Consider the following 24969-nt stretch of genomic DNA (forward strand, 5'->3'; position numbering starts at 1 on the left):
GCGTTCTAAGTTCGTGTGCAGGAGTGACTGGCTGTGGAAGTAGACACAAAGACACTAGATACTCAGATTCTATCTAGAATGTTTCAAATCAAGGGTAGGAAGATTGGGAGGGCAGGCTATTAGGAGGAAATATTAGGAGAGATAGCTAATACTATTAGTCCTTTGAAAAAGCCATAGGAAAATCTACTGCTATAGAAGCTTTGATGGGAGATGTCATTCTGTAAATATGTTTCTTTTATTGGTTACTGAATAAAGCACTGTTGGCAAATAGGAAAGCAAGATAGGTGGGACTAGGAGACAAGGAGGATTCTGGGAGATGTAGTAGGAGATTCAAGATGTCAAGACTTGAGAGAGGAAGAGGTCCAGACCCTCTCTCCGGTAAGAATAAGACCACGTGGAAACACTTACATTAATAGAAATGGGTTAATATTTAAGACAGAGCTAGCCAATAAGAAACACTAGTAACAGGCCAATAGCATCATATCTAATACAGTGTCTCTGTGTGTTATTTGGGGCTGACACAGCTGTGGGACCAGGCTGGCGGGAAAACTGCTCATAACAAAGCTTCCTAAGTTTTATACATATATAGATTTTCTTATTTAGTTTTTTTACATTCTAATCCCTCCTCTCCTCCTGGTCCCCCCCCCCCACTCCTCCCATCTCCCATCTGCTCCTCGGAGATGGTAAGGCCTCCCATAGGAAGTCTCCTAAGTCTGCCACATCATCTCATAGAGACAGGACCAAGGCAGCTCTCCACAACCCCCCACACACACCCCTGTGTTACATATATAGTTTTAATGGAGCTGCCAAACAGTGCAGACAATACTCCAATTAGAATAGAACATGCTAGCAAGAAAAAAAAAAACAGAAATGAATTATCCCTAAAAAAAAAAAAAATAAGATGATTGTTAGTCAATGGTGGACAAAAATAAAATAAAACTCAAAACTGTGGGTAGAAGAGAGGATGGAGAGGGTAGATATGGGAGGAGATGACAAGGAGAAAATATGATCAAGACTGAAATATGGTGTATGTATTTCTCAAAGGCTTAATAAAAATAATATTTTTAAAAGAAAAAGATGGCTTAATTAAGCATGATGACATATTCACAAGTGTTAGCTCCAGAGTAGGCATGGGAACCCTCTGTGTGTGCTCTATACTTTGGTGCATTATTTGAAAACTTAATTGTAACAAGATGACTTTCCACTGTGCAACCTGTTCAAATAACTCACCATCAACCCCTAAGAAAGTCAGAGAGGCGAGGCCAGCCTTCAGTCGAGGCTGGACCCAGTGAGCCGGATGGTAGTACCACAGCGCTGGTTTCCATCCGCAAATTGCCTGATTCTCCCCTGATTCCTCCACTGTGTTTCCTGAATGGCCCCAGCTGCCTCAGTCCTCACTTTGGTGAGGAGTATCACCTGTATCACACGATAGTGTGCTCCTTCTTGGTCCCTAGTATTAAATGTAGCTTGCTCACATGGCTCACAGGCCTGTCATGTAACTCAGGAGTGGGTTCATTATTCTAGAGCAATTATTCCCCAAATTAGAAACTTCTTCGAGGGAAGTGAGGACTACAGTCATATTAGTCACACACTCCTGGATTCCTTGAGAGGGTTAAGTATGATGACATCACCTTCAACGCTGATGGCTTTTCTTTCCAGCTTCTCCATCTGAGATGGTTTGTTCGTCACCTTGACACAAATGAGAGACACCTGGGAAGAGGGAGCCTCAGTTGGGAATTGTTTCCATCAGATTGGCCTGTGGGCATATCTGTGGAGCATTCCCTTGATTAAAATCATTGATAGGGCGGGGTACAGCCCACTGTGAGCAGTGCTACCCTTAGTCAGGTGACCCTGGGTTGTATAAGGAAGCAGGCTAAGCAAGCCACCAGTAGCAACCAGTAAGCAGCACTGCTCCATAAGCTCTGTTCCATTTCCCATCTCCGATTCCCCTCCTTGTGTTCCTGCCTGGTTTTGCTCAGTGATGGGCTGCAAACTACACACCAAATAAATAGACACGTGCTTCCCCTCAGCTGGTTTTGGTCAATGTTTCATCACAGCCTCGGAAAGCAAGCTGGGATGCCACCTGACCATGAGTGGCATCTCCGCAGAGCTGGTACCCTTAGTGCCTGAAAAGAAACTTTGCGTGGGGGAGGGTGACTGAGTGCTTCAGGGAATGTGACATCATCCAGGGGGCGAAACTTAGAAGTTTCTGGTCTGTGCATTCCAGGCACATTGTGCATTTTAACAGACAAAGGTTCTGCTTTGACCAACAAGCCTGAGTCCCAGTAGTTGCTCAGTTTCCAAAGGCCAGAATCACAGAAATGAGTTCAGATCTTGGGGGAACTTGTCCCTGATCCAGTAAGTATGCAGCCTGATTGCAACATGGCTTCCTCTCATCTCATCTCCTTACATGTTAAGTAGCTCTAAACTAGCCAGGAAAATTTTGGTGATCAGTCCAAGGAGAAGTTGTCAGAGATGCATTCAGGCTGGGTTTGTGGGTTGCAGATGAGTGAAGCCTGCCTTACTTTACAGTTAGGTTATTATGCTCCGTTCCCTACCATACACAGGGCTAGAGAGCCCCCTGCTACTGGAGAAGACAGGGGCATGTGTGGAGCCAGGCTCTGTTCTGCAATTCAAAACCCATCACCTGCTGTGTATCGAACTTTTAATTGGAGGATTCTGTTCTCATTAGTATAGAGGCCAATCCATTTTAAAAGTTCCTTTTTAATTCACTTTAGGATTATATTATATTACAATTAATATATATAGACAATCACATAAATATTGTTCAATAAAGAATACACAAAGTATGATTATGGTTGTTTTCAGCTTTTTATCATACTAAAAAGAATCTGTTTTTCCTGTTTTTCTGTCAAAGAGGAAACCCCAAATAATAGGAGTTTCAGACCCCATAGAACCTGCCTACGTTTGCCACATGCACACGGGAGCTCAGTGTGTGGAGCTGTCTATGGTGCTGGACAGGAAGCACATGGGACTCTTGCACAGCTTGTACCCATGTTATGGACTTGCCTAGACACCAGGCCCAGTTTAGCCACCAAGGTCATGGTTGTCTCCATCAAAACTGGCCTTAAGCTTGCCCGTGGGGGCACTGTCTTGATTGATTATTGATATGGGAGGGTCCAGGCCACTGGAGTATTGCCAGCCCTAGTCAGGTGGTTCTGAGTTGCACAAGAAAGTAAGCTGAACAAGGCAGGAGACGCAAGCCAGCAGGCAGTGCTCCTCCGAAGTCTCTGCTTCAGCTCCTGTCCCCAGGATCCTGGCTCGAGTCCCTGCCCTGACTTCCCTTCAGCCACAACTCTTCTTTCTAAATAGCCCAGTGGCTCTGGTGTGCCAGCTCAGCCAGGGAAGCTGCAAACTTTTCCTTATTCCTGCAGGTAAGCTGTGTCTCTCCAGATGATATACTGAAGCCCTGACACCGAGTGTCTAGGGATGGAGCCAGATTTGGAAATAAGTGTCTGGAGATGAGATGGGTTGAGATCTCTTTCGTCCTTACAATGAAGTACAGCAGGCCCAGAGACTCAGACACAGAGAAAGCCATGTGATGACAGAGGAGCAAGGTGATGCACCTACAAGTCAACCAATGCTAAAAGAAAATCACTGGCAAGATCCAAATCCCACCACCCCCCAAAATAGAACATTCTCCCCAGAGCCTTCAGACAGAGCACGGCCCCAACAGCATCTTGACTTGATGTCTAGACTCAAGAATTGTGAGAGAATGGATGTCAATCGCCTGACGGCCCCTCCCTAGATCTGTAGTAATTTATTAAGATGCCTATAGGAAGTCACTGCACGTTATGAGTGAGCCTCACTTCAAACCCTAGAGAATTCATTCATGGTAGCTCTTTACCTGCGATGCTTTTGCAATTGGTATTTCTGGAGACCCTAATAATGTTGCAAGACTCAGAAAATTGCAATGCTCAAATTCCTGCATTCCCATCTTTCTGCCTATCCACTCTAAAAATAGTTCCGCGGCTGCAGAGCTGCCCTCTTTATAACTATTTCTTCATGACACTGACCTCCACTGGAAACGATAGTGTTTCTTTCCTTATTGCTGACTCGGCAGAACATGAGCCATGACATTGAGGACTATTCTGAGACACTCACCAGTGCCGTAGAGCAGTTCTAATTGCAAGGCACACACTAGAGAGTGATCCAATGAGAAATGAATGCTCACCAAGTAGCTACTGAATAAACAAATGAAAGCCACATGCTCAATCTGTCACTGCTGTACTCTCCAAAAAGATCGCTATTCCTAGCATGCTTCTTAATGGAGTAAGTACATCAGTGAAGAAAAATGACCTTTCCATCAGTGTCTAAAAGATAACGTTTTCTTCTGGCCACTCAGTCCTCTGCTAAGAACTGCCTCTCTAATATAGAATGGGTGTACAGAAGAGCAGCTGCCAGGCTGCATAGGGGTTGAGTTCTCATCAGTGCAACAGCACAGTGCTGTCCACCAGAGGGCGACCTAACAAAGGCAGAAGCCCAGAAGCATTTAGCCTGCTTTTACTCGAAGTAACAATCACGAATTCAGGGCAATTATGATGCTCATTCCCCTCGCCAAAAGAATTCTCTCTGAAGATCACCCTAACTAAAAAGCATGTAATGAAGTTCCCACAGCACAAAATACACCCACAAAACAGACATTTGAAGGAGCTCAAAGAACAAAGGAAACCCCAAACAATGCAGCACGTGTTCATCCCTTGATCTTAGCAAGGCTACCGGGGTAGGAAAAACCAGTTCTGACTGAGAATCATCAGAGTCATTCTGTGGGCCAGCTAGGACACTGCATCTTCTTGTTTGTTTCAAATAAAGTGGCATCTCCAGATAGACAATCCCTGCCCAGGTGCAGAAAGAGCCAGGTGACTACTTCCAGACTTACCAGAGAGTCGGGGGCTTGAAGTATGACACAGACTACTGTTCTAAAGGCAGTGTATGCCTTTGCCTACCAGGATAAAGGCAGTTGTGTTAGTTTGCCTGTCGCGATGGTTTGAACAAGAATGGCCCTCATAGGCTCATGTTTGAAAGCTTAGGCACCAGGGAGTTGCACCAGTTGAGAAGGAATAGGAGGTGTGGACTTGTTGGAGGAAGTGTGTCACTTGAGATCAGATTTGAGGTTTCAAAAGCCCCAAGCCAAGCCCAGCGGCTCTCTCTTCCTGCTGCTTGCAGAGCTCTCAGCACCACATCTGTCCAAATGCTGCTGTGCTCCCTGCCAAGACAATAATGGATAAACCTCTGAAACCGTAATCCAGCCCCAATTAAATGCCTTCTTTTATGAGAGTTGCCTCTGCGTGGAGGTGGCAGAACACGCCTTTAATCCCAGCATTCAGGAGGCAGAAGCAGTCACATCTCTGTGAATTTGAGTCTAGCCTGGTCTACAGAGTGAGTTCCAGGACAGCCAGTGTTGTTACACAGAGAAACCATGTGTAACAAAAAAGAGTTGCTGTGGTCATGGTGTCTCTTCCTAGCCTGCTAAGACATCTGTCTTGGAGTGAGGTATGGTCATGTGACTAAACAACGGCCAATGAGAGGTAAGCAGGAAAGTACCTGTGTTCTCTTTCTTCACTCCAAGTCTGGTTCCAGAGTTGCAGGTACCATTTTGACTTTGGGACCAGATTCCCATCCTAAGGATGCATATGCAAAGAGATAGCTCCTGGGGAACCATGATCCACAGTTCCAGTTCTGGGCTCTCTATTGCCGACTTAATGTGAGGAAGATGAAATCTGTCTCCTTTAGGCCTCTTTTCATTTATTGGGAGTTTTCAGTTATGACCTCTGAAGTTGGGAGTTTTCAATTATGACCTCCGAAGTTGACCCTAATTATCCTCCAAGATGGTTCTAAGATGAGAGATAGTTTGTATTTTTGGATTTGGATTCTCAGATTATCTCTGATGGTCTACAGGACCCAGAGGTGATGACAATGCCTCAAAAGACATCTAAGGGCCAACTTTTTTATAGACCTTTGGGTCTCCTACTACAGACAGCGACCCTATGCTGTCAGTGTCTGTTCGCTAACTAGCCCCTAGGAATTGAACCACTGTCCAAGTCCAGGGTTCACAAACAGGCTGGAGTGTCCAGCCAAATCCCCTTGGATGGAATGGGTAGAGCAGTGGTTCTTACAGTGCTAGCTCCAAGTGGAGGTCATGATAGACTGTTGAGCCCAAACTCAGCCATGCTGCATCAGAAACTGAAGGTTGGGCCCAGCTATATATGGTGGCTCTGGTTCAGCCAAAAGCTTGAGAACCCTGGATTTCTGAAAGGAATTTTACTTGCTGTTACCAAAGACTAGCCAGCAGTTATCTAGGAAAACAAAACAAAACAAAACAAAACACGGAGCTCAGAGCTTCCTTGGACATGTGAAGAAAAAGACCAAAATAGTCTTCAGTGTTGGGGACAAAGGAATTTAACTCCTATGAACTAAGTAGTTTGATAACTACAGTTACCGCGAAATTCCTTCTTAATGTGGAACTCAAGATTTCCAACCCACACTTCGCTCTTCACCTGTGCTTCTGAGTAGGACCTCTAGGAATAAAATATGGAGCCTCCATTTGTCCTGGTCAAAGAATGACAGCTCTAGAAAGGTCTTCTGAGGGAGTAGCCAACAGATTCTGACCCACCGAGAGATTAACATTCAGATGGAGGCATCTGTTAAATGAATCATGGGATGTGACCCGACAATCTCCCAAAAGGAGAAAAGGGAAGTGCAGCCTCCTGGACACTGGGTAGGAGGCCTCCAGGGCCTATCGGGTGGAAGGCTGACATCTGTTGGCTTTCCGTTTATCTCATTGCCTTTCACTTCAGGGTAGTCTGATAGCTGCAGGGAGCTAGCTCTGTAATGACTATAGACTTCCAGCCCGTTGTGGTCAGTACTTTCTAGTCTCAGGCTTCTTTAATACTCGGGAATGATTTACAAGTCTCCAAATTTGAAACCCTGACCTCCTCTCACATCGATCCAGGAAAACACCACACCGCCAGGTAAAACAGCCCTGGGCAAAGGTCAGATGAGGCTTTGACAAGAAATGTACAACCAGAGAGAAGATGCTACACGTGGGTTGCTTTGCCAGCGAATTGTCTCAAGCTATGGGCTTCAGAGGCAACTGCAATGTCAAGACCCCAGCATAAAGAAGTCATCACTGGGATGGTGGCAGGTACTGTGACAATGGCCTGGGCATCAGTATTGTGGCATGACAGGTAGCTTCGGGTAACTCTTGTTTCTTCACCCTGTCACAAATTCCATGATTCTTTTCCTGACTTTCTGCTGTTGGCAACTAAAGTATGACTGACTCAATGAGGGGAGAGTTATAACAATCATTAGGCCCCTAAGGAAATGAGAGCCCTGACGTGGCAGAGCTGGTGGTAGCTCTGACTCTCCAGCAATGTTGTAGGCGCAACACTGACAGCCAAGGGCACACATGGGCCGAGCTGGAACAGGCCCTGCAGAAAAGCTTTTAGATTGTGGAGATGCTCCCACCAAACTACGTGAAGGTCACAAGGCATCAAAGACCTCAGGGTAAGCCGTTTCCATTTTCAGACACCGCTCACATCACAGAAGTATCGTCTGAAGGCCAGGGTTCCAGTCTACCCTCCTCCATCTTCCGTTCACTCAATCCCATTCTAACCCCTCTCTTCTAGAATCCAAAAGGCCATGAGGCCTTGCAGACTGCACTGCTCTGGGATAATCAGATCTGGGGGCAGGAGTTCTCTCCCCTCCTGCCTCTTTTCCCTACCCTCCGCTTTCAGCAATGTACAGGCACCAAGAAAAAATGATAAGACATTTATTGAATCATCTACAGCAGTTTGACATCCTTAAAATCCCAGACAAGGTGTGAGCACGGCGTTAACAGAGGCAGCAGTAGCGGTGAGGTCCACGGGATTTATCTTTGTTGTGGGAAATTAAACCCAGACTGGTCCAGCTCCCATGAGTGGGCCTGGAACTAATCTGGAGTACCAAGGGCTGAACCAAGCCAGCCCTGACAGACGCAAAGCCTCAGAAGACAGACAGCAGACAAAACACACACGGCTGAGTACAGACACGCCACAGGACCTGGAGTTCGGGGGGGGGGGGAGAAAGAATGGGCATTTGCCCCACTTGAGGAATGTCTCATACGCTTGGAGGATTCCTAGGCGGATGGCACAGAGGTGCTCACAGCACTCACAGAGATCGTCCCATCCTTACCCTCAACGCAAACTGAACAAAGTGAAGACAACAAAGCTGGAGTTTAATGTCCGTCCACCCAGGGCCCTGTGGCCTCACCCTCACCCTTGCTACTGGTGGTTTTACAACTGGGCAACAGTTAACCCAAGGAGGCTCAATACAGTAGACTGGTTACAAGGGACACCGTTCAAGGGTGTTCACCCTAAGAATGAGCACACAGCTGTGTGGTTTTCAGAGCTGGTAAACCAGCAGGGAGCATTTCCCTTCCACCTCATCCCTAGATAGGGGGTAGATAATGCTATAACCATGGCCATACCATTGCAGACTGGGGGTTGACAGTACGGATGGAGTACCAGAACAGTCGGAGAGGGCCAAGTTTGCTAGCAGGTATCTTATACCACACCAACTCCATCGTCCCTCCTGTGCTATATCACGGACTCTGGGACATTATGCAGGGGCAGCCACTCCTGCAAAAGGTACAGTGTATTCTGTGACTGCTTGGAGTGCTGTATCTGGCCCACATGCAGGGCTGTGCAATGCTGGTAGGGCCACATTCTCATTCAAAAACATTCTAGGCCCACCTGCCTCCTCGTGAGCCCATGGGGAAGGTTCACCCTTCAGATCTCCAAGGTGCTCCTAGCTCTAACAGTCTTTGAGTTTCCCCTTATAGGGACAAGTCAAGGTCAAACAGCAGGTAAGTGCTCAGCTGGGGAAGCCCAAGTCCCAGGGTCCCTGTTCACGGCTCTTCCAGCTGGTTTCCAGGCCCCCTAGACTCAAGTGGCATCTATGGTGTCACAGTACTTGCTGCCTTCTCTTTGTAGGGGCAAAGGGTATACGAGGGATTAAAGTGTCTCTCACAGCTTTTCCTCCAAGGAAGAGAGGGTACAGACCAATCAGAAGAGGTCTTGGTGCTGGGTGACAGATGCAGGGTTATTTCCAGCACAGGGCCCTGATCAAGTCAGCCCAGGGAAGATGGGGTTAGGGCCTTCCCTCGCTGAGGGCTCCTGAGCATGTCCAGATGAACCTCACTGCTGCACACCGAGAGGGTAGTCAGGTCTGAAGTGTGGTAGATGCCAAGGTTCAAAACCACAGCACCTCCAATTCCCTGTGGCTTCCCGGAACTCTAAGCATTCCCAATGGAGAATCCCATTTTGTGAGGACCAGACCCTTTTCTGACATTTCCTGCTTACCCTGTAGCTGAACAGTCATGACAGGAGCTGGGATAAGACAAGGTTGTCCTTCCCCCCTAACGGTCCGTGAGATCTGGCCTTCGGAGTTTCATAGAACAAGACCCCACTCCCCAGGAATGATCTCCTACAGGCCGGGCGCCCCTTGGATCTGTTCTGACACTGCCTCAGGGTTTCTCAGTCCATGAAGCCCTTTTCACCCACCAGACAGCATTTCTTAATCATGTTCCCTTCTCTGGGTCCAGGCTGTATTACTGCAAGCCTTGACTGGAGCCCATTCCAAGAGAAGATGGTTGTTGTTTAGACAGAGCCGCAAAGGTACACTGGGCTACACACAAATCGGTAAGTCTTACTGCTTGCACTATAGACATAAGGAGGTCAAAGGGGACGGGTTTTCCCAGCCTTGTGCCAACCCTTCACTGCCTGTGGCCTAAGAGCCAGACCCTCCTAGAACATGCAGAATCCTGCATGTACATCTGCTCACAAGACTAGCAAAATAATAATATTAATACTAATCCTCCAGACAGAAAAAACAAAGCATCTGCAACTTGTAGACTCAGGGCTCAGGAAGCAGCGAGGGCTCAGGGAGCAGCGAGGGCTCAGGGTTGATCTGGGTTTTGCTGTTTTGCAGTGATAAACTAGAAAGTCACAGTTTCTTCCTCCACAGTGAAGCAGGACCCTCTGGTGGAGGTGAAGACAAGTCAATGGGGTTCATAGCCAGGGGCCACACCTTAGACAGAGGGTGCCTCAGGCCCCCTGCCCCTGCCCGGCCTAGAAGACGAGCTCTGCACATCCTATCCGAGGCCCTGTTCAAATGACCATAGCCTGAGCTTTCCTCTGCTCTACAAACTTGCACTGTGCTATCCAAATGGCAAAATAAGCAGAACGCCACTCCCCTCACTACAAACATGCACATGCGTGCACACAACATGCGTGCACAGCCCTTGAAGGATACGCACAAAAAAATACATGTCTGTTTACCTGCCTTGGTTTTTAACTAATATTGAACCTGGAGAAACACAAGAAAACACCTCATTTCACAAACAAGGACGCTTTGGCCCAGCACAGTACACATGCGTTTATGGTCACAGCGTTCTGAGTCAATGGGAATCCTGAACCATGGCTTCCTCTAAACAGCTCAGGCTCCCTAGTAGTGTCCAAAGCACAAGGTGATCAACTGATTCTTATTTGGCTAATAACCTGATTCTCAGAACAGAAGAGGAGCTAGGGAGGGGGATACAGTTTGGGTCAATGGGTCAATGTACACTTAGTGGCTGGTCCAAGCCACCAAATATTTCTGGGAAGGAACAAGGAGGTGCTTTCCCCTTCTGGCTTTGCCAAAGATCCGAAAATTGAATTCACTAGTCAAGAACATAGAACTCAGGTGTACCATATCAACTAGAACCTTCTCCTGGCTTTCTAATGGCTCCTCCAAGCAGCACTCTCTGATCTCCCATAGTTCCTTCTACTTAATAGAAAGGCCAGCAAGGCAGCACCCCATGCTCCCCATGCATTGCAGAGCACGGTCATGAGCAAGTCCCCAGAGACAAAAACAAACATCAGTGTGGAAAGAGCTGAGCCACGTGGCCCATGGCACTACTTCTCTCCCTCTGTCTTCCCAAATTTGGGTGTGGCCTTCTTTTAAAATCTTAGGTCATGGCTGTGCAACTTACAGCTGGAGAGTCAAGATGGGGGCTAGAGAGCCACCACTCCACCCATCATCTGTAGCTTCTGCTCATGCGCACGACAGAAACAGCATCCCCTCCAAACACTCTAAGAGGCGTGCGCACACGTGATTCAAATGTGAAGGGGACATGGAGGAATTCTTGCAGACATCAGAGTTTAGTAATGGAGTCCAGGCTGGGGGCGGCTTCTACAGTTCCTTGTCGTCAGTAGAGGTGTAGCTGTGGACCCAGGACTTGGCTTGTGGAAACTGATATGACTGTGAGGTGGCTGGTTCGTTCTAGACATGGCTTTGACTTTGGGGGAAATTGAGAGAGGAGAGCTAAGGGGCTCTCTGTGGTTGGCAAGGCTGGAGAACGGCTTCTTCAGACCACCCACTGTAGGCAAGAAGGGTAGAAGTGAAGCTACCACACGATCAAGTCTTGAGTCAGGGCACAGCTATCCCATTTCCTCCCCAAATGCATCTGTATTCTTGGCTCTCAGCTCTTAGATCAAATGAAAAGCACCAGAACGTTCCCTGACCCTCACCCCACCCCAACTTAAGTCTTTGATTGAAAGAGCCCTGTAGCCCTCCCATCATCCAGGCACACAGGAGCTGAGTACCTGGACAACCTAGATGTCAGGTAAGCAAAAGGAGCCTCAGACTGACCCACTCTAAAAGATGCTCTGGCCCCTTGAGCTATATCCCTGGCCAACTGTAGTACTTGGTACAGGCTGAGAAGGTCCCACATCCAAAGTCAATTTAGTGAAAGGCTTCTGGGGTGGGTGCTACCCCAGCTTCTCCAAAACAGGCATACTTCAGCCTCAGCTCACAAGGCTTTGTGCCTAGGATCAGGTCATCACTGAAGCTGGCCTTTGACATAGCAGGTCAAGCTGGAACCTGGCAAAGATGAGCAAGGGCATGGATTTGGGGGAGAGATGGGGCAACTTTCCAAATTTGAGGTGTATTTACATGTCAAATTGAGCTCAATGGACCACAGTAGATGGGACCCAAAAAGGAGGAGCAATATCAGCTTACACCCTATCTCTCTTCCCCCTTGGGGAGGAGCCCAGCTTCCTACTCAGGGCCTGCCCAAGGAGAGAGGGGAGGCACAAACGTGCGCAGGCACCGGCCTGCAGCCCCGGCCTGTGCAGGAGAAGGGAGACAGGGCTCAGGTAGCTAAGTTGTCAGCCGGGAGGCTGGACATGCGGAGCTGGGAGCTGCTCTTGCTCAGAATGGACAGCTGGGTTCCTCCATTCACTCCACTGCTGGCCAGGGATGGGTGCCGGTGCTTGAAGTCCATTGTGAAGTAACGGTTCACCTTCCAGCTCCGCCATTTCCTCTTAATTTCTGCCTGTACCTGCAATGAGCAGTGTGGATGTGAATTCCCAGTGAACATCTTGTATGCCTTGGCCTGGTGCTTTCCCAGCTGCCATCATGGCTATTATCCACCCACCCAACTCCTACTTCCCAGCTGTATCCTGCAGCCTCGTTCTAGTCCATCTTGGCAAGGTCTTCGGGCAGCTTCCTGCTGTCTGGGCCTCTCAGAGACCAGTCCTTTGGAACTGCCAAAGAGAATTCTCCTAGCAACTTCTTGAAGCAAATGGATCAAATAAAGATCATCACCCCTGTTGTCCACTGTCAGATGCATATGAGGTTTACTCAAATAGCTTGAAATATCCCAGATGCCCAAAGCTTATGAAGGGTGATGTCAACATCTCAGGATAAGGCCTAGACACCCACAGCTTTGAACACTTCCAAGGAGAGAAGATTTCTGAGACTGAGAGTTAGAAAAGCCCATGCCTCTTGGCAAACCTCCATGTAGCTCTGCGTATAGTAAATGCTGGCCATGCCAAGAAAACATAGCCAAGCAAGCACCTTTATGCAGTATACAAACTGCATGACTAGAAGCAGCATCTATATCCACTCTCTCCACTTCGTGCCTCCACTCCCTCAGCAGACTCCTGACAAGCTGCCCATAACTCCCACTTAGCTCCCAAGGATTTTTATGCAAGGCCCTCTCTGGGCTCTCTTGATCTGTTATAATCTGTTTGAGGTAGGCCTACTGATCCTGGAACCTTAGTTGTCTTGAGTCTTAGATGCAAACAAGAGGGAGAGCCTGATGAGGCCAAGATCTTTCCACTAAGACCAGAGCCTTGGGGAAAAGACCTCTCTCTACTTGCAAACCCATCCCCTGGAGCCAGTCCCCACACTTCCCTGGCACCTCTCTCCTGGGTTCTGCTCCAGAACATTACCCCAGCAGACTAGATAGAGAAGTATGTCCAAATGCTAGCTCTGGGAATGAAACACCTCAGGAAGGCTCCAGGTTTCTCCTTAGGACCTCTTCCAAATTCTCACAGGCTCTTTGCTAGCGGGGACAGTCAGGCTGACTTACCATGGCTCAGCGGCTCTACACATCACAGCCTGATAACCTGTAGGTACTAACTCCTGCTCACTGAGGCACGTCCCATGGATGTGCTCTGGAGGTGCGCTCTCCGCAGGCCATGCCTTCACCAATGTGCTCTACCTACTCTGTCTTCAGTTTTGGCCTTAGTTGTAGAATTGGAGTGACCCTGCAACAGGTGGGTCTGGTGCCACACAACACTAGCATCTACGTCACCTATCCTCAGCACTGGGAACCCGGAAGGTCCCACCTGAGGGATCTGCTCCCAGTCTCGCCCCAGCAAAGCCCACCTGTACTGCTGAGGAAGGGGGGAAACCGTGTCTTACCTCCCCATTCAGGAAGCAGTAGAGCACGGCCACCACGAAGCCCTGGGGAGAGAACACAAACTACCATGAGCCTACCAGCAAGGGACCTCATGAGACACTGTGGGCAGGTGGGAGGAAGGGCAGTGGAAAAGATGCCAGAGAGAAGAAAGCCATCACAGTCTAGACAGGGTACACCTGTGCAGGGCTCTACAGCAACGTGGAATGCATCCTGCTGCTCTAAGACAGGCACGTCCACAACGCCAGATGACTGACAGACCGGTCCCCACGGACATACATCTCATCTTGGTTCCCACATCCACGTGGCCAAATCCTTCCCATTGCTGAAGACTATCTTCAGCCCTAGGGAAGCTGCTCGCCCTTTCTAGAGGAGCCAGAATGTTCTCTGGGCTCTGCTACTAGTCTGCAGGCTTCTGAGAACAGGACTCCTTCGGAACAGAAGAGACCCATATGATCTTATCATCCCTACCCCTGCTCTGCCCTCCCTTGGCAAGCTGCTTCTATACACAGCAAAGCAAACCGTGTGTGGCAAGTACTTGGCAGAGCATGGATTTAGCTCTTCAGCACAAAACAAAGCACCCTTTCGCTGAATGCTGGAAACTGAGTCTGCAGGACCTCACTACCCTAGGCTGTCATTTGAAATGTCAAAGGACTTACTTATGACTTGACTGTACCAGCAAACATAAAGATGGGAGCCTTGGGTTGTCATTCCAGGGTTAGAGCTTTATCTGTAATGCTCCCAGGCTCACCAGAATGTGAAATCATGGGAGTTAGGGCTTTGAATTAAAATTCAAGTCAGTTGGGCAGAGTAATTTCTGACCATGAAACTCAAATGCCAATTTAAAAATGTGGCTTAGGGAGAGCTGCCCCCTTTTACAACCTGCCACCATTAGTGCCACCACTCACTTCCTAGCTGTGATGCATGCATACATTATAGCCATGCCTGCACATACACTTACTCTGTTCCTCTTCTTGCCCCCATACCCATTCATTTAAGGATCTGTCCAGGTACCTCCAGCCCATTCAGTTCTGTGTCAGGCCCTAGACTGGGGTCCCCTGCACCAGGGACTCAGGGTGGATAAGAGAACTCCAGTCCTTATGTGGCTGGAGTGCAGGGCTGAAGTTGGGATGTGGACACAGCACAGGGGTCTTAAAGTCATCCCTTATCAGGGGCTTTATAGAGCTCTTTTATCTCAAGTTCCTCAGGGCACCTGGGTCAGGATCCCCTAGCACAGTGACAGCCAGACTTAGAGCAGCAGAAAGGACTGTAGGGGACTTATGCTGCAGCACTCATGTCAGAGACCAACACTGAAGTTAGAAGTCAGGGTTCACAGGGTAATGGAGCTGGCAGCAGATCAGAAGTCAGGGCTTAGCTCCCAATAAGCTATGTCCTTCCCATGCATCGTGCCTACCTGGAAGGAGCCTAGTCCAAGCTCAAACACAAGTCTTTCCCTCTTGCTGACGTTCTCTGGAGAGAAGGCGAATACTGTGTAGTGAATTCCAAACAGGGGGATGAGCAGGAGGGTGGAGCGAGCCAGCCTTCTGTCAGGAGAAAGCAAAAATCTGCTCAGGGGACTGCAGAGCTTGGGAGCAGGGAGGGCAGAGGGCCTGTCATCGGCCCTGACTACCCCTCAGTGTCCCTGTTCACAGACTTGCTTGGTGTCCTTTACTGGTGCAAGGGGTCTAGGTGTAAGGGAGTCAACTAGAGCCCAGGGTTCCTAGGATGTTGAAAGGAGGCTTCCTCAGTCTGCAGGGTACCTAGTCAGTATCTTACAGGGCCACTGAAAATGTATCATTTATAGGGTCCCTCGCATAGTATGTAATTCAGAGGAAAATTCAGGATAGGATTCCAGAGTCTTGAGCCAAAGTAAACCTGTCCTGGCTCAGAAGGAAGTTGCATGACTTCAAAACCAGCTGCCTGAAGACATAGAGATAGGGCTTTTCTGAGTCTGGGGATAACTAGGGACACTTGGGAACAATGTTGATGACTAGAAAGGAGGGTACCAGGTGGACCACAGGGGAACATGGGAGAATTTCAAGGAAGGACTTGCTGGTTGGGCAGAAAATCTACCTGCACAGAAGAGAGCTGCTGCCCCAGAAACTGAGTCAAAGGATGAGGTCCAGCCTAAGGATGGTTTAACAAGAGAGCTCACCACGCCTCCTGAGACCCTCTCCTGCTCTTAGCTCTTGCAATAGAGCCAAGAGTAGGGTAGGGCCCTTTCTAACCATACAGGGACAGAAGAGGTCTGCAGTGAGAACATTAGGCACACATGGGCTGGGAATTGCATTGGAGGGAGTGAATTCTTACAGGGGCTTCCCTGAGTGGGCCCATCTCTCCACATCCCAGGACACTATGCACCTACCAAAGAACCCAGGTGTCCTCTGCAGGTGTTTTCCCCTCAGATGTATCCAGTGCCAACCCCCCCTACCCCAGGACCATCAGCCTCACACTACCCTGTCACAGCTTAGCCCTCAGAAGTAGACAGTAAACATAAGGATCACCATTTGACTGGGGGCGATTCTACCATGTGCCACTCATCTCCCACTCCCAATGTTTCTGGGGGGAGGGGGGAAGCATCCCATGTTGGACTCCGTATTACTAGAAAAGCCAAATCTCTAGGTTCCGAACAAGGTCCTTGGTGCCCCAACTTCTATGAGAAGGAAGACAAGAAGGAGGATTGGGGAGAGGAAGAGACAAGGAAAGAGAGCAGGGGAAGAGGGAAAGATGAATAGAAGTTTGAGGTGATCTTTAGGAGAAGCCTCAGCCCAATAAGGAGGAAACCCACAACTGTAGGGCTCACAGTATCCACCTTGCTCGAAGGCAGCATATTCTGTTGTCACTGAAGGTCCTTAGACCAGGACAGCGTGAATGGGATGTGAGAGATGCAATGAGCCCACCTGGGTTGCTAGCAGTCTGTCCTCATTGCTGTCTATACCTGTCGGCCCTGAAGAGGGTCCTCTTTTATCTGTTAGGTCTCGCAGCAAGTACCTTCAGGCACACAGTCAACACTTGAAATGCCTGTTCCATGGAAGAGCAGCAGGGCTGCCAGGTGCACGAGCTAGTCCTTAAAAGCCAGGATCTCCCGGGTACCAGGTCCCCCCTGCCTCTCAGGGCCCAGGATCGGGCACCAGGAAGCAGCATGGTGTGCCTGAGGACAGAATGGAAGCTGGGAGAGCTGGGAGATGTGCCTACAAAAACACATGCATGGCAGATCCGCGGATCCTGTTGGGTCCTGAGCAGGTTAGGGCCCGGCTTTCCTCCTCCACCTTCCCCTCTACAGCGGTCCCATTCCTAGTTCTTGCTCCAGCAGAGTAAAAGGAACCTGGGGACCAAGATGCTAAGCCCCGCCAGTGTTCACAGTAGTATTCCATGTCTTGGGTTCAGGCTGAGAAACTGGCTTTCAGAAATAGTGTCAGACCCTTCCCAGCCACAGGGCAGATGTGGAACTGAATAGCGTTTCTCAGGGTGTGACCCAAGAGCAGTATCCACCCTCCCACAGCTCTGAAGCAGGGATGACAACTAGGGGACTCAGAACACCTCAGAGGTGCTTGGCAGACAGGGCAGTGGTGACAAATGAGAGGCTTCATGAACCCAGTGTGTGGGCCCTGTAGATGTCTGAGCTGACTGTCTGGGAATGAGAATTTGCAGGCAAGCTTTAAGCCTTGAAGTGTGATTAACCCAGAAAGACAGTGACATGGCCTCTACCTCTGATTGCCTATCCTGAAGAGCCATCAATAGGAAGAAGAGTCCTACAGTCCCAAGAAGAGCTTCTGGTGCTCAGAGCCACCCAAACTATCTGTGGGTTACAGGAAGGCCACGCCTCTTACAGTGTGGGTGTCATAGGGGACCTGGGGTATGATTCCTAGGATGCTGTAGGTTCCAGACCTTGCCTTCCCAGCCATGTGACTTACTGCACCTCATCATGCTCCAGGTTCCTTGTCTAAAACATGGAGACTGCAAGAAACCACCTTACAGGGTCCTTGTGGAGACTGAACTTAGCCTAGTAGCACACGTGCTCGACACATAGTGAACTCATCCCCTCTCTTGGCAGTTCTGAAACTACCAAGACTAAAGTCCAGAGAAGTGGGGAATCTGAGGAAGGGCGTGCTTCTGTCAGCAGCCACTAACTGCTGACTGTGGAGCGAGGCAGGCGTCAGCAGTAGCCACCAAGTCAAGAGATCCCTGCAATGCCACAGCTCCAATACCCACATGCCGTCGAGCCCCACCCACAAGACTGCAGAGAACTCACGAGACACATGTCAGCATGCAACAGCCAGGAATAGGGTAGGCTGGGAGGCTCAGGGCGGCTCTCCACACTCCTCCAGCCTAGCAGAACACAAGCACAAGGTGGCGGTGGCAGCAACAGCAGCATGCATCCCCCACCCCTCCAGGACACCCGGCCACAGCCTCGGCCACACACACTTACAGAGTAATGGTGGATAGTTCTGACATCTTGCAAGAGTGCTGCTGCTGCTGCGCCCGCTGTGGCTTGCAGTAGCATTTCTGCACGCAGCTGCTGGGTGTGACAAGATTAGCACTTCTGTCAGCTGGGGGGCATTGGGCAATGAAGAAACTGAATAGGACTTGGGAGTTCACAGGGAGGGCAGAGAAGTGAGGGAATGGAGACAAGCTAAGGAAGTCACTCAGAGGAGAAGGAGGAAGCTAAGAACTAAAGGACACAGTCAGCTCTGGACAAAGGAATGCATGTCCGTTAGTATACGTGTATGTACACACACACACACACACACACACACACACACACACACGGGGAGGGGGGCACTAGAAGGCAAGTACTATTAAAAGGCAGGTGTGTTCAGGAGATAAGACCCAAGCAGGGAATGAGACAGGGAGCCGGAGGCCATCTCTGTGTCAGCCCCATACAGAGAGCATGACTTTGCCAAGGTCACACAGTAAGATGAACAGCTGGAAATTCATGCTGTGGGTCTCACGCACAGCTGACAGGAGACAGAGTTCTGGGCTTGTTAGCAAAGATTACCATGGATGTTCTGACCATCTCTTCTTCCCCCACCTCCTCTCAGTGTAAGGAGACAGGAGAGTAGCAGCAGGCCAGACTTAATGGGTTCGTTAGTCTAGACCTGTATTTACCCACTAAGATAGCCACTACCCTAGGTGGTACTCAAATTAAAATTAATTAAAATCCAATCAAATGAAAACTCTACTGTCCCAGCAATCTAGTCACAGTATCAGAGCTTAATAGTCACATTAGGGCCAGCAGTGACCATGCTGAATAGAAAAACACAGGACATTTGGGGAATTACACGGGACAGCACTAAGCTAGACTGCTCCATTCAGGTATATGGACAGGGGCTGAAGGGCAAAAGCCCATGGAAACAAGCACCTTGAGGGGGCAGAACAGGGGCCAGGCCAGGCTGGCTGTGCACCGTGCCGTCCTTAGTCACAGAGGCATCTACCTGCACTCCTGCCTCTGCCGAGACTGTCTGGTCCTGCTCATGCATGAGCTGGCACAAGGCAGGGACACTAGCTTCCCTACCAGAGATCAAGAGTCATGGCACCCAGACAACAAGTTACCTCCCTGTGGAGGGCTCTGGGCTCCTCATACTGGCAAGTGAAAGCATTAATTAGGTGTGGACTAGACGCCAATGCAGACAAGGATGGCAGGAACAATTAGGTCCTTCACACTCAGAGACCTGCCTTGTGACTCCAGCTGAGAGTGGATCTAAAGCACCTGGAGTCTGGGGACAGGTTACTCTGCTGAGGCAAGAATGCGTATTGCCTATTTCCAGAGGAGGCCAATGCCAGCCTGCCCGCAGGCTGTTCCTCTCCAGGCCTGCGGTACTCATTCGATAAATGGCGTCTTTTATTTCCTATCACCTATGAGGTGGGTGCTGTGGGCCTATTTTGTAAGTGTTATTTGATGCCTTGCTACTCGAGGTCTCCCCAGAACAGCTACAGGAACACCAGTAACTTACTATGGTGCCACTGTGGTCTACTGACCTGCAGCTCAGGAACTGCATTTCAGCCTCAGCTTGGGAGTATAACAGAGAAGCCCTACTGCAAGGTATTCATGAGAAGTTTCTTATGTGTTCTCAGTCAATGACAAAGGACTAGATTGTGTGTGTGTGTGTGTGTGTGTGTGTGTGTGTGTGTGTGTGTGTGTTGGCCTGTCTGTCTGTCTGCCTGTCTATTTGTGTCTCTGTCTATAGAAAGAGAGAGAGATCCAAATAAGGAAAATAAAGATCTCTAGGTCTGCAGGAACAGTGGATATTCTTGACTTGTCTTCTCTCTTGCCCAGACCAAGTGGCTAACAACCGTCAACCCTGGCTGAAGTATACAGACAGGGGAAGTCTAAGACCCTGCATATCCACATATCAGTTGCTGTTTCGGCCTTAGCCGAAGCTTTAGCCATCCTTCCCCCCAAACATCTTCTTCCCTCCCCGAAGCTGTCCCATACCCCTCCCTTTTGGGGATCCATGACATTTTACAGATAACAGACTCCTCTGATTTTCCTTTAAAAATTCTTGAAGATAGCCAAAAGACAACTCAGTGACATGTTTACTGGGATGGGTTGCCCTGATGGGAGAGGAAGGTCAAGTCAAGGGACAACAGAGGCAAGGGTAACATCCAGAGGGCTCTCAGGGGAGACTATCCAGAGAAAGGGGGGGAGAGGCCCTCTCCCAAGTCCCTGCCCCGGCCTGCGGCGACTGCAAACAGACTCACTGAAAAGCAGCAGGGTGGGCAGTGGCAGAAGAGCTGAGCAGAGAGGGCGGTGTGTAGGACTCCCAGGGTAACCAGGCAAGAGGGGGGAGAGCTTTCATCTGGAGATACACCCAGGCCAGCCTGGGGGACCCCCTGAGGCCAAGGAAGCACCAGAGACTCAGGAGTGCTCTGGGTGGGCTCCCCCAATCAGAAGATGGAGACCTCTCTTGGTGGGGGGGTGTATTGGGATCTGAGCCCCCTCTGCAAGTCAGGGAGCCTTGGCTGACAGGTCCAGCTCTGACATGGCTTCTCTTCCTCTGTGGAAAGGCCAGAGCTATTCCAGGGACTCAGCTCTCAAGTCTATCCTGGGAATCTGGCACAAAGTTTTTACAGCACCTTTTGTGTGAGGCTCTGGCTGGACTGTAGCCCCAGGGTACTAGACCCCTGACAGCTATCCATGCCATGTGCTGACAACACTCCCATCGAATTCACCTCTGAGCCTAGGAATCCATGTACTACTGCTTCCTTGGCAGTCTATAAGTGATGGTCTCCTGACACTAGCTCACCTGCCCAGTCCGCGGAAACCATTCTTCAGAAATAGCATTCCTGCCAGAAGTATGGCTCTTCACCACTCCCTCCTCCAACAAGGAGACACAGTGAGCCTGGAACCCCAGAAAGCATCCACACCGGGCTCAAGGCTTTGTGGCCACTGACTTATGGGGTGGGATTTTTTTTCCCGGGGTTTCTCAGGATAACAGTTTCCCCAAACCACCTCTGACAGAACTCTGGGGACAGATGCTCATTGATAAGATGGGGTTTATGGGGTGCAGGAACTGGAAGGCCATACCTATAGGCCAAGCCCTTGTCTGAACATCCTGATTGAAGGGCTGCCTGACCACACAGAGCCTGTTCTAGCAGGTGGTGGAGGAATCCTTTTGGGGGGGTGGGGAGAGCTGCACTTAGGTTTTTCCCTCCCCATCTCAGACCTAAGAGGAAACTTCCAATGCCAACCTCCAAGAGTAGAGCCAGATATGGGCACCAAGAATGACGCTAAGAATGTGTATATCATGGCTGGATGGCACCATTCCTTGTCATTCTGAGTCTTCCAGAAAATCTCCTTCTCCTCCACCCTCCAGAGTCAGGGAGTTGTGCCCAGCAGAAACTCAGACTTCAGGCTAAAACAAACAAACCCTGACCAGCCCAGGGTTGAATGCTTGCACAGCCCTAACCTGAACCCCTGCTGACCCTAACCCAGTCCCAGGCTTCCCTGCCCTCCACAGGACCCCACATCCGACAGGTCCTTCAAGATTGAGCCAGGAGCACCTTGGTTGACAGTGGACAAACTCTTAGCATCTGCACAGCTGGAACCAACCTACAGGAAAGGGGGTGAATGCTGGTCTGAGGGCACAGGCAGGGGATCCTCTCGGGCTTTCTTGGGGACTCTCAGTCTTAAATTTGTTCTGGAAACAGAGGAAAAAACCAGAGAGCTGTTGTGGGCAGACCAGAAGGGGCTTTACAGCAAAATACACATATCTGGGATCCCAGGCACAGCCCTGGAATCTCCCATCATGCCCTGCCCACCCCTGCTCTCCCTCCTCCCCATTGCAGTCACCTCCCCTTAGAGCCAGCTTCCCTAAAGCACTGGGAGTGGAGTACTTTTATATGGGGATGGGGGGTGGGGTCTGGAGACTACCAGGGATCTTTATCCAGAAAGCCTTTGATGTTATGTGCTGGCTTCACCCTGTGTTTTCCAATCTGTGGATTCCCTGAGACCAGGAAGGAGGGCACCAGCCTGCTCTGGTACTGACAGTCTGTACTATGGTCACAGCCTAGCCCCTTCCTCCTGGATTCACTGAACTTCATGGAGCACTAGTGTCCTCTGCTGTAAAGGTGGCTTCTAGTAAGGGATAGTCTGCCCACCTTGCCCAGCTGTGCCTGTGAGCATCAACAGTGTGCAAGTGTTTTCTCATGCTCTGCAGCTCTCAGGGGCTTTGTCGCCAGGATCAGTAAGGTCTCCGTGACCCTGGGAACACTGAGACACAGAGCTGAATTCAACAGGATCAAGCTGATCCCTTGTCTAGCCTTAGCCTTGCCTTGGCTTATAGCTATCATCCATATGAGTTTTCAGACTTTGAAACTGGAGGCTATCATATGTTTGTGGTTTTTTTTTCCTACCAAATAGCACTGGCCACACCTGTAAAGAGCTGTTTTTACACTAAGAAAGCAAACCAACTAGCTGCTTCTTAAAAAAAAAAAAAGTTCTGGATCAACATCGGAATATAAATATAAATAAAAACCATATACTAGCTACAAGTGGTTCTTATCTGTGCTTTAGGAAGGCCACCGCTCTTTCCCATCAGGCCATGGGCAGTTGTTGCTGTCTGGGGCAGGGCATTTGATGTGGTAAATGTGTGACCAAGGTTCCCAGAGCCTCATTATTTACTAAGCCTGAGCCCTTGTGTGTGTGTCTGGGCAAGGGCAAAGTGCATAGAAGCTGGAAGGATCTTCCCATCCAGCCCAAAGAAGATGGCTCAGAGGCAGAAGAAGGAGATGCAGATCCGGCCAGGAAGGAGAGGAGACTGAGGAAAGGGGACAGGGAAGGAATGAATTTACATTAACCTCTCGCCAGCTCCAGTGACAAGTGGTGACAGTCCATAGGGGAGCCAGTCTACAAGGCAAGCCACAGAAACTGAGACTGGGCATAGCGACATGGCTTCGCTTCCTGCATTGGACAAGGAGCTGGCAGAGGGGAGAAGGGGGCTGTTTTGTGACTCCCTGAGACAAGGGTCTCTCTCCAGCACAGGGCAAGCAGCAAGAAGTAATGCCTTAAAAAGAGGCCAGGGCTTTTACCAATAATTTCCCATGGCGTCACAGATACAAGGAAGTAGTAATAAATACATAAACAAGTACATAAAAATAGCTACCAAAACATAAATAGACAAGTAAAAATAAATAATAAATAGTCATCCCCCCCCAAAAAAAAAAAACATGGAGCAGGTAGGGGAGGGCAGTAAAATAACCACAAAGGTGTCCTTTTTCAATGTTATGCAGTTATTGCAGAGGCAGAGAACATGTGGTAAATAATACCAGCACTATGCCAACCACTGGCACTGGGATACAATGGTTTCTGTCTCCCCCTAAAGGAGCCCTGAGGGAGGTCTGGGGCTCAGCATCCTATTCTCCCTAAGAGAATGGCTGGTAGGGCCCTCTGCCTCCCTCTCTCTATTGTCCCCTCCATTTTTCCCAGGGAAGCCATCAAGGTTGCGAGCTTCAGGCTGGGTTCATAACAAAGACCCCAGCAATGCTGTAAAGTCCCATGTTCCGCCCCCTCTACCCCAGACTGCTACTATGCCCCTCCAATCTACTTCACAGGGCCTGTGACCTTTCTCTTTGTCATTAGCAGTGTCTCCACATGCCACACCCCATTCCTGAGCCCAAAGGGTGAGTCAACCCAAGCTCTGTCTGATTTCAGAATGGGAAGGGGCTGCGATTGAGGTGGTCATGTGTTTTTAGAGTAGCAACTGCAAAACTACTTCTCGGAACTCAAAGGTCTGTAAGTGGAGCGAAAGCCTTGCACTCAGTGGCAATCACAGAGCTGATGCTCATCTGCTGGGGACAGAGGGGGCTGAGGCAGAAGGTCACACAGATTCAGAGGTGGACAGAGCTGTTCTGAGGAAGGGGGGAGGAGAGAGAATGGCCATGCAGAGGATGAACAAGGGAAAGTCCCCCTGCTGATTGCCAGGCACTTGGCAGCTTCAGCATAGTGGATGCAGGGGGAGTGGCCTGTCCCAGACATGCCTCCAGTGGGTTCTTCTTCCCACAGAACCAGCATCCCCAAAGGAAAGCCAACTTCTAAACAACCAAGACCCTAGCTGCCCCAGGGACTCTGGAGTTCTCCACTGATTTTCCTGCCACCGGAGGCCCTGGAAGTCTCTCTCTTTCCTTTTCCATGCAGTGCCGGTGTAGCTGAGGAGCTCTGCATTGGCTGAGGCCTGGGAGGGCAGCTATAGCCCACAGGCACTTTAATGAGGAAGAGATCTTGCACACACCCATGCTAGGTCAAACTGCCAGCAAAGTTCAAGCTCTGTCCTGCCTGTGACCCTGAGTGCAGGCCATGTGGTCGGAAATGGCTGTGGCGTCCACATATCCACATAACATACTTACAAGTAGATGCTGGACTCGTTGCCTCCCATGTCTGGGGACTGCAGCTTCTGTACCAGGATGATGATGATGCCGATGAAAAGCACAAAGTTAACCTGAGGAGTAAAGGAAAAGCACACTGGAATCTCTGTCCAGCCTGGCATTCCCCACCCTCTCCCTGCTAGGCGAGCTCCCTTGCAGACGTCTAAGCCTCCCACAGAGTCATTCCAATGAAAGAAAAGATACAAGAAAAATAATTCAGTGCAACAACCTGGAAATAGAGAGCACAGGGAGTAAGCCAGGAGACAGCACTGTCTGGAAGAGAAAGGGGAAAGAAGGCTAGGGTGCTAAAGTGACTGAGGAGGTGACTGCACAGGTGACCCCAAGCTCGGCGGATGATG

General features: G+C 49.6%; 1 protein-coding gene across 4 annotated transcripts in view; it reads right to left on the reverse strand.

The window, feature by feature from the left end:
• Window positions 1-11967: 11967 nt before the first annotated feature.
• Window positions 11968-24969, reverse strand: part of Adcyap1r1 (ADCYAP receptor type I) — a 46860-nt gene continuing 33858 nt past the window's right edge. Inside the window, exons 13-16 of one of the 4 annotated variants that reach the window (XM_051202920.1) lie at window positions 24593-24684; window positions 15162-15291; window positions 13753-13794; window positions 11968-12382 (exon numbers count right to left, since the gene is read on the reverse strand). In XM_051202920.1, coding sequence (XP_051058877.1) covers window positions 12194-12382; window positions 13753-13794; window positions 15162-15291; window positions 24593-24684 — 453 coding nt within the window. In that variant the 3' untranslated portion in view covers window positions 11968-12193. Of the gene's footprint in view, window positions 12383-13752; window positions 13795-15161; window positions 15292-18117; window positions 18267-21721; window positions 21889-24592; window positions 24685-24969 lie in introns of those variants that run through there. The other 3 variants (XM_051202921.1, XM_051202922.1, XM_051202923.1) reach the window with 3 other exon arrangements.

This window comes from Phodopus roborovskii, unplaced genomic scaffold, assembly GCF_943737965.1.
Source record: "Phodopus roborovskii unplaced genomic scaffold, PHOROB, whole genome shotgun sequence".
Taxonomy (NCBI): Eukaryota; Metazoa; Chordata; class Mammalia; order Rodentia; family Cricetidae; genus Phodopus; species Phodopus roborovskii.